The sequence below is a fragment of the Callionymus lyra genome, chromosome 12 (assembly GCF_982586985.1).
Source record: "Callionymus lyra chromosome 12, fCalLyr1.hap1.1, whole genome shotgun sequence".
In the NCBI taxonomy this organism is placed as follows: domain Eukaryota; kingdom Metazoa; phylum Chordata; class Actinopteri; order Syngnathiformes; family Callionymidae; genus Callionymus; species Callionymus lyra.
In genome coordinates this window covers 16,660,389-16,680,970 of record NC_141829.1, presented here as the reverse complement: position 1 = coordinate 16,680,970, position 20,582 = coordinate 16,660,389, and the positions used below count along the sequence as shown (strand labels likewise).

The window sequence follows — 20,582 nt, the reverse complement described above, 5'->3', positions numbered from 1 at the left end:
GGAGCTATTGACCTGTAGAGCTGCCGGCAAAGAGCGAGTCCTTTCGATCGTAAAGTTGTATCTTCGTTTGATTTGAAGCGGCAAATAAACGACCCGTATACTCTGCATTTTGAGCTTTTCTCTCCATAAAGCAAAGTATTAAGACCCGGACGTGACGTCGTGGAGATTCTTGGACGAAAAGACGGCGACTGATGCCAGTCAGACGAACGGGCCCAAAATATGGTAAGCAGAAAAACTTTTATTTTATTTCTGCATTTAGTTTCGTCTGGCTGAGTTAATCGATTTAGAAGCCGTATGAGTAGATGGGTTGTGCGTTGGTTCCGCTTGTAAGGCAAACAAACATATAACTTGTTGTTTTGGTTTTGTTTTGTTTTCCGTTACGACTCTTGGCACCTAAAGTAATCACAGACAGAACATAATTGGCCGGGGGTTCTGTCTTGTGACAAATATATCTCTATTAGCACGTTTTAAAGGCATTTAATTCACCCTTTTCAGAGATGCTTAATCCCCTTGAGTACGGATGGTGTGTGTATGAAAAAATAGAGCTTTTTATAGGTTATGCTGCCTTATGAATACTTATATTATGATAAAAAACAAAAACAACTTTCTTGATTAATGCAACGTTAACGCAAACGTGTGTTTTTCAAGTTTTAAATAAAGAAATTTATAGATAAGCTTTCTTAAATTTCTATTGGCTAAAAAAGATCAAGTCAGTGATTATCGAGTTATTTATAAAAGTAGTTTCACGGTCAACTGCCATGGAAAAAAGTGTTTTTTGCTTGTGAATTTCATGTTGCAAGTTATTTTATAAAGATTTTTGGTCATTATAAAATAAGTATTCAAGCGTGTTATAATATTTTTGGGTAAAAAGCATTTCTTGCGCTGCAAGTTTTATGAATTGAAATACTCTTGATGTTTCTTATGTTACGTTGGTTGCATAGTGAGTACCTATATTGTGATTAAAAAAATAACGACTTTCTTGACTAAATGCGACGTTAATGCTAATACGTGTTTTTCAAGTTTTGTGGAAAGAAATTCTTCAGTTTTTTCTTGTAAGTTCTATGAGTTTTTTTTAAAAGGGTAAAAATAACTTTATTTGATTGTCATGTCATAATAAAGTTTGGGATTATAATATAGGTATTCAAGCGTGACAATTCTCTTATAGAGAGGGAGACGAACAATTGGTGTAAAAATAATTAAATAAAAATAAAAAAATAAGGAAAAAATAAAATAAATAAAAATAAGAAATGGATTTATCTGAACTGCGTCTCGTGGAATAGGATCATGTGGTGCTGTATTGTTTCGCTCTGTAAGTTCGTATGTGGAAAAAATTGCTCCGTTGGATCGGGAAAATGTTATAAAAACTGGTATAAATGGGCTAAAAAGCAAAGAAAGGTTGGAAATCTTCCTGATTGGGGCCTGCGTATGCCTGAAGAAGATATTCTTGGTGAAAATGTGAAAAATATTAATCTAGAACTTGAAGTCATTAAAAGGAGAAAAACAAGCATGTTGTTTAGTGAAAAATACAGACTGGCTTTGTTAGAAAAAACTAAAACTGATAGAGACAGATTTTTTGTGATTATGGAAATGGTAAAAATGATAAAGTTAAATACTGAAGTGATGGCACCAGTGAAAGCTGTTAAAAAGGAAGTTGTTGATGAAAATAATGTAACTGAAAAAACTGATTCACCACCACCTTACCTGGAAGGTGGAAACCAAAATGTAAACTCACAAATGTTGTCTGATAGATTGCAAAAAATGGTAATAAAAGAGAAAGTGAACACCCAGGCAGGAGGGCAGCTGATGATGGATCAAGATGGTAATGAAATAGATAAAACAAAAATGATACATTTAAAAGAGATAATCGATAATGTAGCAATAATAACACAAGACATTATTACAAGAGATCTGTTAGACACAGCAGAAAAAACACTTAACATATTTGAAATAGCAATAAGACAAGAAAAAGTAGATAAAGATGTGAGTGCAGCCATGACAAGTACACTTGAAACTATAGAGCAGCTGCGTGAGGAGGTAGATGACAAATCGGAAAAATTGAAAAAGAAAAATGACAGTGAGGAAAGAAGCAGCAGTAAGAATGAGGAACAAGACAATCATTGTAATTATAGACTTGACCCAGGCACGCCACTGACACCCTCTAAACATAAAGTTAAAACTAGAAAAGGTGAGAAAGGGAGACTAGATGGATTGGGAACAGGACCTCATGGACAGTTTCCTCTAGTGATGAAGAATAGAAGAAAGAGGGATTATACTAATTACATCTCAGCAAGTACAATAAACGTGCAATGTTTGAAAGAAGAACTTCCGCAGTTAGAAATGGGAGCAAACCTATGGATAAAGGTCTACATCAAGAAAATAGAAGGGCTTGTTTTGGCCTTTGGCAATTGGAGACAAATTGTTATGGCATGTGTGGGTTTTGATAATTTGTTAAAAATAGAGGAAAAAGCAGGAACTTGTAGGGAACCATATCAAGCATATCTTTTTTCTCCTCATGCAAAACGAATATTTAAGGCCATGAGAAAGGTGTTCCCTACAAAGATGGATGTGAATGAACTGATGTCATGCATGCAAAAAGATGGGGAAGCTAAACAGCGGCAGCAAATGGCTGCAGCCAAACAGTATTTCACACCAGGCAACGACTACTGCTTTTCATGTGGACAACCAGGTCACTGGAGAAATGAATGTCCTTTCTACCCACAGATCCCAGTACATTACAAATCTCTTAAAATAAAAAGGGGATGTAGATTTTTTAGTAGTCATGCAGGACAACAGTTCCGCAAGCCGAGTAGAAGGGGCCGGCATCCCCTGCCCCTACCTGATATGAATCCTCAGCCCTCATCAAACTAATGATAGCAGAAAGAAAAGCTAAAAACAACAGATAAATAATCAGCAAGGCAAAGGAATTCAATTTCATGGCTATTACTAACTGAATGTGTTAAGTTGTGTAATTACAGGAAAGGAGATCTTTTAAATCAGCTGCACAGAGGTTGTGAGGACAGTTAAAACAAAGGACACGGACCCCTGCTGCCATTCCACAGGTTGTAAACAATTCCACATGAGCTGTTGTGCAACAGAGGAGATGATGTCAGGCTCATGGAGAAAGAGACTCCTGTGTCCAGTTGTAAGATGTAGGTAAGGAGAAGAATAGAGTAGTAATGGAGGTGTGAATCAGGTTGTAGAAGTGGAGGTGTGAATCAATTGCTGAAATGGTCAGTTAAGAAAGGTCTCTGGGTAATTAATGATAAAAACAGTTGGTCAAAAGGAAAGATGTTTTTTGGGGAAAGACGATGATGCACAAAGGACTATAGTTGGCTTTGAAAAAACATTGCATTACAAAGCCCATGAGATATGTTTTTTACCAGGAATTTGTTAATTACAGAAGTTGAATTTATCAATGAAAGTGAAAATGGTTACTCTTGCATCCTTACTGTACAATGCTTTACAATCTCATTTAGAAGACTTGTTTCTGACAGGGAAGTCTTAGCAACATAAATAAATAGTGGTGACATTCATTTGAAAAATAACTTAAAAGGTTTCATATAAAATAGATGTAGGTTTTAATTGAATGGTAAAGGAATGATTTCCAAAGTTCAGCACAGGTGAGGTCAGACAAAATAACACCCCAGTTTCAATTTTGCAGAAAGAAAAGTTGTATGTTTTCCTTGTATTTAACGAATATGTCTAGTTCTCCTTTTACAGTTGAAGGAGACAAATGAAGCCTTAAAAATTACCTAACAAAGGTCATGGAGGATCCAGGTTTAAATTAAGAAAACCTGGTAAAATAACATCTTAAGACTCTCACAGGTTCAACAAGAGGGACTACAGCAGAGACGGTGTAGTTAAATAGGGGGAGTTGGATCAAGGTGATCTTTGAGATGATCAGACAACAGCAGCCCAAAGGACAGGTAACATAAAAATATGTTATGTGTCCTCTAGGGGAAATTTATGTATGAATGGAATGAATGGAATGAGCAATGAATGAACAGTGAACAGTATTGATGAAAATGATGTTCCTTATTTGGGGATTCCTGGTTTTATGTCCTAAATGGGGGACGCCCCGGGTAAATCAAAGTGAAAAAGAAAAGAAAAATGAAAAAATAAGCAAACAAAAACTAAGAATGAACCTAAAACTACACTAACAATAAGAATTAGCTCATTTAGATTAAAACTAAAACTGAACTAGATTTAAAATAAACTAAAGAAGAAATAAAATATATATTAAAAGTAGAAATAAAAACATATACTGTATATAAAAAAATGTTAATAGAACCAATATGGAAATAATAAAAATACAAAATAAACACAAACAACAAAACAAATGGGGTAAAAGAACATGTATTGTGGTCGTCTCATACTGCCAGATAACAAGCAGGAGGGCAGTGGACGTGTATATTACTCTCTCCAACCAGGGTCAAAATCAGTGGACGCAGGATTTTCTGACCTGGATGAGTAGACGCACTCAAAAGCATCAACCACATTCCCCATCAGAAGAAACAAGCGGATAAGTACATGGGGAAATTACCCAATTCTATTACATTACTAAAAAACTTTTTTTTTGGTCAGAGCTACTCCTGAATGAAGGTTTTTTGTGTGTAGGTTGAAGAAGATGGACTCGGAGAAGATCAAAGAATACGGATTTCTGGGATGGGTTTTTCCTCTGCACGATTGCAATCGGGACATGGACGAAGAGGACTAGATGACGAAGAAGAACAGTCACACCGACTATGGAAGATGAAGAACGAACAGACCAACTGCAGAGGATGATGATAACGATAATGCTGATGGACTGGACTACTGAGAAACATGAAAGAATGATGAAAGACCACTTCTGAATAAGGCCAAACCTTGTGTCACCGTTTAAAAAAATATATATATATATTACAGACAGATGATTATATTTTCAGTTATACATTGTTATACAAAGTTGTATCTTCGTTTGATTTGAAGCGGCGAATAAACGACCCGTATACTCTGCATTTTGAGCTTATCTCTCCATAAAGCAAAGTATTAAGACCCGGACGTGACGTCGTGTTGGAGCGACAGAAACGGACTCAGTTTTAATAGTGATACACAACGCAGAAGCCAAGATATAACAACCTGACCACATGACGAACTAGGCGGACAAGAACTAATGAGGTGACTTGGCCACGCCCATGACGCAGACCAAATTATAGCAGACCAAGAGCATGTGTGTGGACACTTAACACACAGCACACAAATATGAAAGACATACCTTGCAAAAACTGTGGAAAAATTTTAAAAGACAATGAACCTCATAAATATATAATTGTATTATTATTGTGATTACAATCAATGTCTTGTGTTTATTTATTGTCTTTCCAACATTTATCCATGAACTTTATATACGTTTTCGAGCAGTGATCTACTCAGCAGGCATCCGTGACTGCTGCACATAACGAAGCCTTAAGCATCCGGTGGAAATGCTCACACATGCAAGTAGCCTGAGGGTGATATGCCGTGGTATGATGAAGCTTTACCCCTAGAGACCTCGCCAGCAGTGACCATAGCTCGGAAACAAACTGTGAACCTCTATCGGATGTTATGTCAGAAGAGGAACCGAAACAAGCGACACAGGTGGAAAGAAATGCCCTTGCCAGGTCTGCAGCTGCTGTTGAGAACAGAAGAACCGCCTTTGGTCACTTTGTTGTCTGATGATAGTCAGCAAGTGTGTGAAGCCTTGGGAGGCAGCGGTCCTACCAGGTCAACATGCACATGATCAAACCATCTGGCAGGAACCAAGAAAATGGTTCCAGAGGTGCCTTGGTGTGTTGGTATACTTTAGCACGCTGACATGCTACGCACTTAGCACTTAGCGTCAAAGTTACCGACAAGCTTAAACGACACCCCCGGACACCGGGGTCAGAGAGAGAGTGTACCACGTGAAAAAAACGATGACGCCAAGCAACAGGCACCACTGGTCGGGGGCAGCCGCTGGAAACGATGCACAGGAGTGTGGGACCACCATCCTGCACTACAGTTTTGTCCATCTTGAGAGCAGTGCCACTTGACCCAATAGCCACAATGTCAGGGTCCCCTGACTGACAGCAATACCAGTAAAATCAATCCGGAGGTGAACAGGACAAACCAACACCCGAGAAAGGCAATCTGCAACCGAGTTTGCCTTACCAGCCACATCCTGAATGTCTGTAGTGAACTCTGAAATGGCAGACAGGTGGCGCTGTTAGCGAGCAGACCAAGGCTCCGTTACTCAACCTTTTGCAAATGTCAATGGTTTATGATCGACATAGGCAGTAAACGCACCGCCTTATAGCAAAAAACGAAAATGCTGTTTAGCCAGGTACAACTGTAACAATTCACGGTTAAACACGCTGTATTTACGTTCCTTGTCCCTCAGTCTGCGACAAAAAAACTCCCCTGCCACTGCTCAACCACAGCTCCAACCGCCACATCAAATGTGTCAGTAGTGAGAGCGATTGGCACACGAGACGCGGGATGAGCAGAGAGCACTGTGTTTGCCAGCACCATCAAATGCCTGCAGGCGCTCAGGTGTCCAGTCTACCTCATCACTTGCTTTCTTTAACCTCAGGGCCCCATAAAGTGGCTGTAGGAGGCTGGATGCATGAGGTAAGATCCAGTTGTAAAAATTCACACTGCCCAAAAACTCCTGCAGAGATTTAATGGAGACGGGCCGGGGGAAATCCACCACAGCCTGGACCTTAGACGGCAAAGGAACCGTGTGATGAAATACGATGGCCCAAGAAGTCCATCACAGCCCGAACTGACACTTTGCTGTGTTAACTTAGTCCATGTTCATTGAGACTCTGGAAGACCATCCTTAGCCACCTACATTTCATCGAGGTAGATGAACACAAATGATCACAAAACACCAAATCCATCAACCTGTGAAAGGTCTGAGCTGCACCCTTTAAGCCAAAAGGCATGCGCAGGATATCAAACAGCCCAAAAGGTGTTATCAACGGTCTTGGGAACCCACAGGAACCTGATGATAGCCACGCACCAGATTGTTAGATTAAAATGATTACTATACATATACGCCATACTTAAATTAATGCTAAAATATAATCGAAATATAAAGTATAAGTTACTCGCTTGATTTAAGAGCGCAAACGTTTGACTACACATTCACAATCAACATTCCACTCTGACTGATTCACACTGGTTCGAGTCAAGCTTGGATCAGAATTAGAGATACGACAATCTGCAAATCACACCTTAAATCGTAGATCAGAGAACGAAGCAAGACACACCCGGGAAAGGGGGGCTAAAAGACAGAAGAGCAGAAAAGCCCCGCCCAAGAACATTTGAATGATTAGATTACGAGAAAACCAATTAGGAAGTTTTCTCTGCGGGTGATCGGGACACAGGAAACTTGAAAAGACCATTTGGCCGGAAAGAGACGACCTCTCGGACGGGAAATTTGCCTTAAATATAGCGATGTTTCTACAGCTTCGGACCTTTTCTCCCTGGGTTATTGAAGTGTTCAGTCGCCGGGAGAAAGTGCGTTGGATCGACCGTAAATGAAAGCTTGTATTTTGTTTGACTTGAAGCGGCGAATAAACAATCCGTTACACACTCTGGATTGTTCATCTTTCTCCACGAAGCGAAGTATAAGACCTGGGACCAATGTTCCCTTTAAGCTGCGCGCCAGCGCAATCGTGCAACGCTCAAACATTCTCAGCGCACAAGAACATCTCTGCAGCGCACCTCAGTGAGTGACAAGTGTCCAGCCAATCATACGATACGGTTTACTAACGCTACGCAGCCAATCATAGCACACAGCGCTTTTGTATGTGCTGTTGCACCTACAGGTTATCTTGCTAACAACAGTGCTAACAAAAGTTAATATGAATCGAGAATAAAAAGAGCAAAACGTGCAGACTCCCCAACAGTCATTTTACGCAGTTCAGAAAAACGATATATAATTATAAGTTTTGTTTTTTTAATAATATATCGAACAAAATAATGCGCATTTTATTAAAATTTAAATAATCCACTGCTTGCCTCTGTAAATGCAGTATTCTTGTTAATAACCGTGTATGTAAAATATAAACATTTACACCGGAGCACATCTAAACTCATTTACAATAGTGTGATTCATGTCAGACATGTTTAAAATTAGCAATTAGCATTTTTCATGATCACAGAAATGGACAAATTTAAGTCTTGTGCTTCATTTAAATATGATCAACATATTGAAATGGAGGCATGGAAAGGGATGAACCCGTCCGAATTCTTTGTTAAATTTGATGAACATTGAATTTGTGTCACGCACGGATTCTTACACATGAATATTTTTGTGCACCATTTGGGTTCGAATGAATGACCATTTGTAGTTGGAAATCAATGCAATTCTTAGTATATACGAGTCTGAATTTGTCTGCAGTGGAGGATCAAATTTAACACAGGTTGACACTTAAAACCAGGTCTCATTGACATTTTTGGTAGTTATTCTCAGAGGAAAAGTATTTTCTTATGAGCAAATATGCTCACCACGGACTGCACTATTTTAATCTAGTTATTTATGTAAGTCAGGATTTTATGAAGATGATTAAATCCACACATCCTTCCATCATGACTGATTATCACTTCATTCAGTGCTTGTCATCTGAGTAAAGTATGTTCTTACTTATGTTGAGAAAATTTGATGAAGGTACATCTTTTGAACTTGATCATTATAAAAGTAGCTCGCAAACCGAAAAAAAGGGTGGGCACCCCTGTTTTAGATCATTTAAATGGAAAATTTCAGATTATGATTAATAAATACTTTCCATGGGTAACAATCATGGACTGACATTGATCTCTTCTTGAAGATGTGACTATTCCACAAAATATTACTGTATATCATTTGAATTTAGAGAAATTGATAATTAAATCATAATATTGTAGCTATGAAGCATAATATTAATTGTCAAAGATGACATGGTTTTTATATAAATCAATTATATTATCCCGAATTAATATTGAATGGATGTGATACTGGCCTGATGACGGTGGTGAAGCCCAGGGATTGTTTGAATGCCTCACTATCCCCAAATACTACATCATAGCAAACTCCTCTTTAGCAGTAGCTAACTTTGCTGAGTCAAGACGCCGTGTGCGTGCAAAAACAGGAGGTCCGACAGTGGGAATGAAGTGCTATACGCCATGTATGGTTACAGTCGTCGAAAACTCTGAAGTAGTCAGAAATGGAAAATCAGCTAATAAACTGAGAAAAACATCACCTGAAGCTGAGAAACTAGCATGAATTAACAACTCCCCTCCTGTCCCCCGGCTTACATGGAAAAGTAGCAAAAGTAACAGCATTAATCAAACGGCGATTAGCAACATCCACGAGCAAACCATTAGCTTACAGAAAATCTGCACCAATAATGGGAACTGATTGAAGCTATCACAAAGTTAATATTGAAACTGCGTCCATTGAAATACACAGTCACCGACCTGGTTCCAAATATCTCTATAGAGAACCTGTTGGCAGCACTCAGTGGCACTCTCCAGCCACAGGAGGACAGGTCCATCTTAGTTGGGGGAAGGATGCTCTTCTGAGAACCAGAGTCGACCAGGTTGAGACGCAGCAACGAGCCCTCTCACTGAAAAGCTGATGGAAGAAGCACAGTCTGCCTCACTGTCATCTGGTTGAGATGGCTCCACCGTCACGCTCTGCATAGAGACGCATCTGAAGGTGAGCAGGACACGATCCGCCTCTTCAGCCAAGCCGCGTAAATCGCCTGCAGCCAGGCATGGAGGATTGGCAAGAGCCGTGCGTACCGGCAGCGGCAGCTGATGCAGGAACATGTAAGGAAACAACAAACCTCCGTCTTCTGATCCGATTAATGAGAGCATCTCTTCCATTCAATCCACCACCAACACACGGAAGCGACAGCAACTTTTTTCGCTCTCTCTGCTGACTAAAGGCTGTACCACCGGAGAAGAAGCAGCTTCAGTGCGGTGAACAGAGAAGAAGATGGACTGCACGAATGCTGCTCCCCAGATGTAGCAACACCAGCCCCCTTCCCATGTCCCTGCCCACTGTGCAGCATCAGGGGAGCAGCAGCATTCCATGGGTATTTGTTTTCCTCCCCTGGAGTGTGTTTTCTTTTTGTCTAGATTACTAAATAGTTTCTAATAAGTTGTTTTTCCTCCAGTCGGAGCGTCCTTTGTTAACTGTTTTCTAGTCTTTGAGCCTTCCTCCATTTGGAGTGATTTTCTGTTGGATTTTTTAAGATGATTAAAAGCCTGCAGTCCTGTTTCGAGCACCAGCCTGACACCTGAAAGGTAAACTCTTGGAGGATTCTGGTGCCATAGAAGATCGAGAAGACTCCCGTGCCCACCATGCCAATTTTAGTGTGATCTTAACATACAAATCCTCTGCATCGGGCTAAAGTGTGTGACGGGTAAAGAGTTTTCGGACCGCTGACTCACTGAGCAGGGACATTGACTCTGCAGTGTCAAGCAGCCTTCACGGATCTCCGTAAAATCTACAACACTTAAACTTTTCAAAACCCACCATTACAGTACTTCAAATATGCATGTTTAAATTACTATTTAATGTCATTTAAAACCGACTTCAAGAACAACTCGATTGTCTAGATTTGGCCCCAAGGCCTTGAGTCACGAAAGTGAAACTGTAAGTTGCTGCTCAAGTAAATCATTTGTGGCTTAAGTTGGACTTTCACTCGCTCACTTGGACACGCCTAGAATCCACCTGCACACTCGGACAATACCTGTCGACACAAAACAGTTGAAATAAGGCGAATGAACTTGTGCAGAAAGACTGAAAAGCAAGAATGAGTTGATGGATACAAAGCAGTGGAAGGATGGAAGCTCTTCTTCTTCTTCTTCTCTTCTGCTTCAGACTCGGTACGTGTTTCCTCAGCGAAGTGACTTTGTCATGCAGTGTTTGTGTTGCATTTATTCAATTTGTGAAACGTATTTTATGTCAACTTAAACGGGGTCAGGTGACGTTGTAGAAAATATGAGACTAATGAAATAAGCTGACTAGGAAAACGGATCCATAAATATTTGAAACAAATCTACAAACAAAAATAATAATAATAATTATATCCTTGGAGAAAACATTAATTTTAATATAATTATTTAAAATATACTGTATAATTCACTTGAATTGAAACACCAAATATATATAAATATTTCAAATGAAGTTTAACTAATTTTAAGGAACGAAACAAGATAAAAACCTAATCACTAGTATGCGTTGCCATGACTACCCATTCTATTTTACCTTTGCTCACACTAACAGTTTATGACCATGAGCTGAATCAAAGTTTATCCTGATAAAACATAATTGCCTTAAATCATTAAACCTGATCATGTCGTGCTCAGTTAACATTGAAGACAATGAACAAGGGAAGTACTGGTTAAATGAAAAACACATTAAGCTGTGAGTAAATGTCACATGTTAGAAGCCGAAATAAAAAAAAACATTGTTGATCCCTGTCAGCCGGGACAACATATTTGGTGACAGATCTTAAAGAAAAAATCCCCTGAGGTATTGGTTTTGTAACTTAAGGTTCTACAGTTGATGGTTAATCCTCGATGCCCTGCCTCGTCTCTGAGAAAATTGGCCACTCAGCTTGGGTGCAGCCCACTTCCTATCAGAGGTGGGGAATATCCACTGCACTTCCTCCCAAGCTACTTGACGAGCTTCTGATCTTGTCGCCATCTGAAGGAGATTAGCAAAGGTTGAGGTGGACGCCCAAGAAGCAGCTGAGCAGATGTCTTCTGCTGGAACACCCTGCAGAAGAGCCACTGAGGCTGCCACATCGTGGTTTGGAATGTGCTGGAACAGGCTCTATCACCTTTTTTAGCAGAGTAGAGACCTTGTTTCTGGAGAACCGTGGGGCCTGACGGGCAAACTAGAGCACAAAGCCTTGCCTGATTACTTCCCTCTGCCATCTGAAATGAAGTAAAACCAGGCGACTCCAGGCCGAATAATACTCTGTCAGAACCAAAGCTCTGATGAACTTCGGCCTGCCCACATTGAATGTCCTGGGATAATGAGGAAAGAGCATCATACGAGCCGCATCTCCATCTCTTGAACCAACAGAGCATGTACCCGAGCTGGAGTCACTAAAACCCTCACTCTCGTACATGTAACTCAGCTCTGTGGGAGAAACGCGTGACCACGCTTAGAGAAGCTCAGACAAGCGCAGTAGCCTCTTCCCCCCGGAAGCCTCCTCACCTCCCCGAGCACTCCTTAGTGTCACAAGAGCTGAGGAAAAGCAAAGATATGTGGATGAATGTGCCGGAGAATTTCCACGGAGCTGATTAGCCATTAGCTAACAGATGCTTGAGCATCGGTACTGCATCAACTCACCCTTGTCTCATCTCGGAAAGGTGAGAAAACCCGTGCGTAAAACATAACACATCCACGGTGCCGGTCTTTCTTCACAACGGGGGAAGGAACAACCTCCGGTCAACATAGACATGTCCGCTCTATTTTCACTTACCTCATCAGCGGTCAAACCCTGAAAGTAAGCACAGTTGATTGAGCCGATCTCGATCATCATCCTCATCCTCTTCATCTTCATCTTCATCATCATCATCATCATCATCATTATTATCTTCATCTTCATCTTCATCTGCATCAACTCAGGTCACATCAATAGGAACTTAAGTCTGAGGTCGAACAGGAGTTTTGGTGGTCACATGACTCTTAGGGTGGGGTCCGAGTCGAAAAGTCCGGCGGCTCAGCAGATCCAGTTTGTCTCTGGTGATTCAGCATTTACATTTTCTATACGCAGTCCCAGAGTCATATTTACCTTAACAGGCAATGAAAGAGAGTGATCGGGGTCTGTCCCTCATCTGTGTGGACAGACCCAGCTATGAAAGAAGAAGAATGGACAGGTTGATCAGGAGGGCTGGCTCTGTGGTTGAAGCTGGACTCACTGGTGACAGTTGCTGAGAGGAGATCACTGAACAAACTACTGACTATCATGGATGACAATCATCCTCTGAACACTGTCATCAGTGAGCAGAGAAGCAGATGGAGTGCATGAATGCTCCTTCCCATGATGCAACACTATTAGCCTCAGGGACTCATTCATTCCTCTGGCTATTAAATTGTACAATTCTGAGTTTGGGGGCAGGAGTGGAGTGAAAGTATCATGACATTCTATTCCATGTTAATCTTTGTATCCTTTGTCTTTGATCTATGTACTTTATCTTTAGACTTCGATTGTTTCATCTTGTACTTTCCTTCTTATTTTTATTTTTATTAATTATCGTCTGTGTATTGCTATTTGGAAAAACAAGTTCCCGAAGGAGACCTCCTGAGGGATCAATGAAGTTCGATATATCTATCTAAAGAAAAAAGTATCTTCCAGTTAAAGATATAAAACACAATACAGCATTTTAAGATCTCACACAGAATACTGTCATAGATCATACATAATACTTCTAAATAAAATGTTCGTTTTGTTTCAGTGGACACCATGCATAAGAGTTCATTTTAGTTAAGCTAGCAAAGACGAGGTAACTTATTTGATTCCTGTCTTTGGAATTTTACTTTCATTCTCTCTCTTGTTTCCTGTGGTCGTCAGACCTTCATGAGTGGTTTCTACTCTTTCATCAGTTGTGTTGAAGTGTGTGTTCATGAGATCAACATGACGATAAATAATCAGCCAGACTAAAACTCTGCTTATTGAAGCTCCATCAGACCATCACTAGTTTATAGATTAATAATATAATAGTTATAATTATCTGAAGACACAGCTCAGTCTGTTTCTCCTCCACTTGTTCTCAGCGGCAGCAGAGGAGATCCAATATATCCTGAAGGGTCAGGAGATCCACATCAAGCCGCCTGCCTTTGGTCGTCTAGAGAAGATATTCTGGATGCTCAACGGCAGAGTAATTGTCACGTTCAACGGCAGAGAGCAACAAGAATACGACTCGTACAAGGACAGAGTCCAGCTGGACTGGATTTCTGCAGAGCTCCGGATCAGAGACGCACAGTTCGAGGACAGCGGGGAATATGAGTTGGAGGCTTGGATCCTAAATAAGAAGAACCACATTGAAAATATACTGTATCATCGGGAGGTTATAGGTTAGTTACTCTTACGTCTGTTTACAATAACAAACATTTACTCATGGAATTTTAATTTAATTTTTCTGTTCCTTATCTGAACTTTATGATGATTTTGTATCAAACAACATTAAACAACTAGTCTTCTAACTCTAACTAACTTTCAGACTCACTTTGTTACTACATTGGTTTACGACACCCTCTTAGTCTCAGTCCCTCTCCCTGAACTCATGAAGTATATCAGTGCCATCAGAATATTGACTGGTTGATTTTAGACGTTTAAAATATTAAATTATATTTTTTTCAATAAAATTTTGTTTTGACGCACTTTATAATTCATTGTTTTCTTAAATAATGTAATTTAACAATTTATGTATTAAATTTTTTTTTTTTTTTATTGAACAATATAATGTTATAATTTGTCCTAAAAGGCTGGATAATTGATTTGAATTTTGATTTAAAAACAATTATACGTAGATTTTGATGTTTTAATCCAATTTATTTAAAAATAATTGTTTTAAATTAATTTTGTTTTTATTTGTAAATTCAATACTGATATGTTGTAATAGAGCCATTTTATCAGACTAATCCAATCGAGCACTGAGCCACTCGCTTTTAACTTTTCAATTCACACCAATTAAATATTTTGATAAAATTAAAAGCAAATTAAATGTTTAAATATGGAAATGATTCAATAAATAAAAAACAAATCAGTGTTAAAAAAGCAATACATTCATTGAACTGTTCAATATGTGATGGCACTGATATACTTATACCATAATTTTTCTGCAATAAATACATGTATGTTAGCTTAACTTATTTTGTGTTTGCACTTTCTACATAAAGTTTATCTTTGACAATCATTTCTATCTATTTCTGTATCAATTCTTACTACAAATCACTATATCATCTGCAAACACCAAGATCCATCATGTCACCTTCAGTGATAATAGTGCTGATGTCATCTTCTCTGTGTGTTTGTGTGTCGTCCAGACAAAGTGTCCAACACAAACGTTCACTGTGAGCTTCAGGGTGAACTCCTGGCAAAGCTGGTCTGCACAGCAGACTTCAGTCGCCCTCAGTTCCTCAACTTTGAGTGGAGCTCCAACGGAACCAAACATCTGGGCTCCAACCTGATGATTCAGCTGCAGGACGAGCATGACGAGAGCGTGCACACCTGCCACGTGAGGTCCCCCCTGAACCAGGATCAAGCTGTTTTCACAGCAAACAAGTGTTTCCCAGGTCAGTGTGTTGGACTAAATATCACTGAAATCAAGATGTTGTTTTAAAGAATCTTTTCCAGAAAAACAAGTGCGTGCGTCCATCGTCTCTGAGAAAATTGGCCACTCAGCTTGGGTGCAGCCCACTTCCTATCAGAGGTGGGGAATATCCACTGCACTTCCTCCCAAGCTACTTGACGAGCTTCTGATCTTGTCGCCATCTGAAGGAGATTAGCAAAGGTTGAGGTGGACGCCCAAGAAGCAGCTGAGCAGATGTCTTCTGCTGGAACACCCTGCAGAAGAGCCACTGAGGCTGCCACATCGTGGTTTGGAATGTGCTGGAACAGGCTCTATCACCTTTTTTAGCAGAGTAGAGACCTTGTTTCTGGAGAACCGTGGGGCCTGACGGGCAAACTAGAGCACAAAGCCTTGCCTGATTACTTCCCTCTGCCATCTGAAATGAAGTAAAACCAGGCGACTCCAGGCCGAATAATACTCTGTCAGAACCAAAGCTCTGATGAACTTCGGCCTGCCCACATTGAATGTCCTGGGATAATGAGGAAAGAGCATCATACGAGCCGCATCTCCATCTCTTGAACCAACAGAGCATGTACCCGAGCTGGAGTCACTAAAACCCTCACTCTCGTACATGTAACTCAGCTCTGTGGGAGAAACGCGTGACCACGCTTAGAGAAGCTCAGACAAGCGCAGTAGCCTCTTCCCCCCGGAAGCCTCCTCACCTCCCCGAGCACTCCTTAGTGTCACAAGAGCTGAGGAAAAGCAAAGATATGTGGATGAATGTGCCGGAGAATTTCCACGGAGCTGATTAGCCATTAGCTAACAGATGCTTGAGCATCGGTACTGCATCAACTCACCCTTGTCTCATCTCGGAAAGGTGAGAAAACCCGTGCGTAAAACATAACACATCCACGGTGCCGGTCTTTCTTCACAACGGGGGAAGGAACAACCTCCGGTCAACATAGACATGTCCGCTCTATTTTCACTTACCTCATCAGCGGTCAAACCCTGAAAGTAAGCACAGTTGATTGAGCCGATCTCGATCATCATCCTCATCCTCTTCATCTTCATCTTCATCATCATCATCATCATCATCATCATCATCATTATCTTCATCTTCATCTTCATCTGCATCAACTCAGGTCACATCAATAGGAACTTAAGTCTGAGGTCGAACAGGAGTTTTGGTGGTCACATGACTCTTAGGGTGGGGTCCGAGTCGAAAAGTCCGGCGGCTCAGCAGATCCAGTTTGTCTCTGGTGATTCAGCATTTACATTTTCTATACGCAGTCCCAGAGTCATATTTACCTTAACAGGCAATGAAAGAGAGTGATCGGGGTCTGTCCCTCATCTGTGTGGACAGACCCAGCTATGAAAGAAGAAGAATGGACAGGTTGATCAGGAGGGCTGGCTCTGTGGTTGAAGCTGGACTCACTGGTGACAGTTGCTGAGAGGAGATCACTGAACAAACTACTGACTATCATGGATGACAATCATCCTCTGAACACTGTCATCAGTGAGCAGAGAAGCAGATGGAGTGCATGAATGCTCCTTCCCATGATGCAACACTATTAGCCTCAGGGACTCATTCATTCCTCTGGCTATTAAATTGTACAATTCTGAGTTTGGGGGCAGGAGTGGAGTGAAAGTATCATGACATTCTATTCCATGTTAATCTTTGTATCCTTTGTCTTTGATCTATGTACTTTATCTTTAGACTTCGATTGTTTCATCTTGTACTTTCCTTCTTATTTTTATTTTTATTAATTATCGTCTGTGTATTGCTATTTGGAAAAGCAAGTTCCCGAAGGAGACCTCCTGAGGGATCAATGAAGTTCGATATATCTATCTAAAGAAAAAAGTATCTTCCAGTTAAAGATATAAAACACAATACAGCATTTTAAGATCTCACACAGAATACTGTCATAGATCATACATAATACTTCTAAATAAAATGTTTGTTTTGTTTCAGTGGACACCATGCATAAGAGTTCATTTTAGTTAAGCTAGCAAAGACGAGGTAACATATTTGATTCCTGTCTTTGGAATTTTACTTTCATTCTCTCTCTTGTTTCCTGTGGTCGTCAGACCTTCATGAGTGGTTTCTACTCTTTCATCAGTTGTGTTGAAGTGTGTGTTCATGATATCAACATGACGATAAATAATCAGCCAGACTAAAACTCTGCTTATTGAAGCTCCATCAGACCATCACTAGTTTATAGATTAATAATATAATAGTTATAATTATCTGAAGACACAGCTCAGTCTGTTTCTCCTCCACTTGTTCTCAGCGGCAGCAGAGGAGATCCAATATATCCTGAAGGGTCAGGAGATCCACATCAAGCCGCCTGCCTTTGGTCGTCTAGAGAAGATATTCTGGAAGCTCAACGGCAGAGTAATTGTCACGTTCAACGGCAGAGAGCAACAAGAATACGGCTCGTACAAGGACAGAGTCCAGCTGGACTGGATTTCTGCAGAGCTCTGGATCAGAGACGCACAGTTCGAGGACAGCGGGGAATATGAGTTGGAGGTTTGGTTCCTAAATAAGAAGAACCAGATTGAAAATATACTGTATCATCGGGAGGTTATAGGTTAGTTACTCTTACGTCTGTTTACAATAACAAACATTTACTCATGGAATTTTAATTTAATTTTTCTGTTCCTTATCTGAACTTTATGATGATTTTGTATCAAACAACATTAAACAACTAGTCTTCTAACTCTAACTAACTTTCAGACTCACTTTGTTACTACATTGGTTTACGACACCCTCTTAGTCTCAGTCCCTCTCCCTGAACTCATGAAGTATATCAGTGCCATCAGAATATTGACTGGTTGATTTTAGACGTTTAAAATATTAAATTATATTTTTTTTAATAAAATTTTGTTTTGACGCACTTTATAATTCATTGTTTTCTTAAATAATGTAATTTAACAATTTATGTATTAAAATTTATAATTTTTTATTGAACAATATAATGTTATAATTTGTCCTAAAAGGCTGAATAATTGATTTAAATTTTGATTTAAAAACAATTATACGTAGATTTTGATGTTTTAATCCAATTTATTTAAAAATAATTGTTTTAAATTAATTTTGTTTTTATTTGTAAATTCAATACTGATATGTTGTAATAGAGCCATTTTATCAGACTAATCCAATCGAGCACTGAGCCACTCACTTTTAACTTTTAAATTCACACCAATTAAATATTTTTAATACAATTAAAAGCAAATTAAATGTTTAAATATGGAAATGATTCAATAAATAAAAAACAAATCAGTGTTAAAAAAGCAATACATTCATTGAACTGTTCAATATGTGATGGCACTGATATACTTATACCATAATTTTTCTGCAATAAATACATGTATGTTAGCTTAACTTATTTTGTGTTTGCACTTTCTACATAAAGTTTATCTTTGACAATCATTTCTATCTATTTCTGTATCAATTCTTACTACAAATCACTATATCATCTGCAAACACCATGATCCATCATGTCACCTTCAGTGCTAATAGTGCTGATGTCGTCTTCTCTGTGTGTTTGTGTGTCGTCCAGACAAAGTGTTCAACACAAACGTTCACTGTGAGCTTCAGGGTGAACTCCTGGCAAAGCTGGTCTGCACAGCAGACTTCAGTCGCCCTCAGTTCCTCAACTTTGAGTGGAGCTCCAACGGAACCAAACATCTGGGCTCCAACCTGATGATTCAGCTGCAGGACGAGCATGACGAGAGCGTGCACACCTGCCACGTGAGGTCCCCCCTGAACCAGGATCAAGCTGTTTTCACAGCAAACAAGTGTTTCCCAGGTCAGTGTGTTGGACTAAATATCACTGAAATCAAGATGTTGTTTAAAGAATCTTTTCCAGAAAAACAAGTGCGTGCGTCCATCGCCCCGATCGTCGTCGTCCTGTTGCTCATCCTTCTGCTTCTTATCGTGGGCTTCCTGTCCCGGAAGAAACTTAAAGGTGAAGGTCAAGACAAACTAGGAAACTGGGAAAAACTAGTATTGTGATGTTTTATGTCCTTTAATAAGTTGTAATGAACAGACAGTTTGTGACACTTTTCTGCAAGTTCAACATCTAGAATAACGACTACTTATAAGTAAAGAAATAAACTAGTCTTGTATAGCTCACCTCTTTATTTAAACTTTAGAAAGTGAATTGAACCAACAATTGTATCTCTTTATTTATTGACGAGAGTATTAAAAATATAACACGTGTCTATATAACCTGCCAGAGAATAAATGTTCTGAGTCTGTTTCATTTGTCTTTTCAGCATTTTTTAAAATGAAAGGAGAATTTGATGTGGAAAAACATGCGACAAAACAAGGTATGTGTGACTTCCTGTTTTTACTGCAGACTAGTTAGACTTGACAAGAACCTTCTACACAAAGAAGGTCTTTGATCGTTGATCTTGTGTTTCTTGTTTTTTTCTCCACCAAGACAAATCTTGCTGTTTATCGATTCAGTTTCAGTTTTCAGTTTATTTAAAATGAAAAGCGATGGTCGCTAAACTAACGTGTTGTTCACGTTAGATTAAAATAGCTCAAGATTCTCTCTGGTCTAGAAATAAGTTGTCTAGTTAACCCACACAGGAGTCTAACAAGACAAAGTCTGTTACGACTCACTGTTTTGAAGTTATTACTTTATAAAGTTATCCCCCGTCTGAAATCTGGGCGAACGAGAGGTTCATAAAGTAGAAAATTACATGAATATAAAAAATGTTTTTTTTTTAAATTGAACTGCTTATTGAAAAGTAAATACTGATTTTTGTGCATTGAAAAAAATCAAATAATAAATAAAAACCCACACATGTCAGCCACAGAGTATATGAATGTAATGTATGTCAGAAAAATGATAATAATCCAATTAAAAGGTTTAATCCACATTTATTTATTTCAGTCAAAGGTTCTTGTGAGGAAGGTGAAGAAGATGTTCTGATGGAGACACATGTCAACTCTGTCCAGGAGAAAGATGAAGGTGTGTGTGCTGCCTTATTTATATTTCATCTTCACCACAACATGATAACACACAGTCACAACAGGTTGCAGGTTTGATTACAGGTGTATGAGAGCATGTATGTCTTTCAAACACTCTGGTTTCCTCCCACAAAATATACTAAGTTGATTAAAATGATTTAAAGTTTCATTCAGTCGTTCAGACATGTTATTTAGAAAAGAGTGCCCTCTAGTGGGCTCTGGGAATAAAGACACAAAGATGCTAAATAAGATAAAAACTTCTCACTTTATCAACACAAAACCCTGGAAGATATAA

General features: G+C 39.4%; 1 protein-coding gene across 1 annotated transcript in view; it reads left to right on the top strand.

Moving 5' to 3' along the window:
* Positions 1–20,582, top strand: part of LOC148068449 (uncharacterized) — a 51,158-nt gene that overhangs the window by 16,749 nt on the left and 13,827 nt on the right. The window contains exons 2-5 of the mRNA XM_087804608.1: positions 13,787–14,086; positions 15,059–15,307; positions 17,595–17,894; positions 18,867–19,115. Coding sequence (XP_087660734.1) covers positions 13,787–14,086; positions 15,059–15,307; positions 17,595–17,894; positions 18,867–19,115 — 1,098 coding nt within the window. The remainder of the gene's footprint in view (positions 1–13,786; positions 14,087–15,058; positions 15,308–17,594; positions 17,895–18,866; positions 19,116–20,582) is intronic.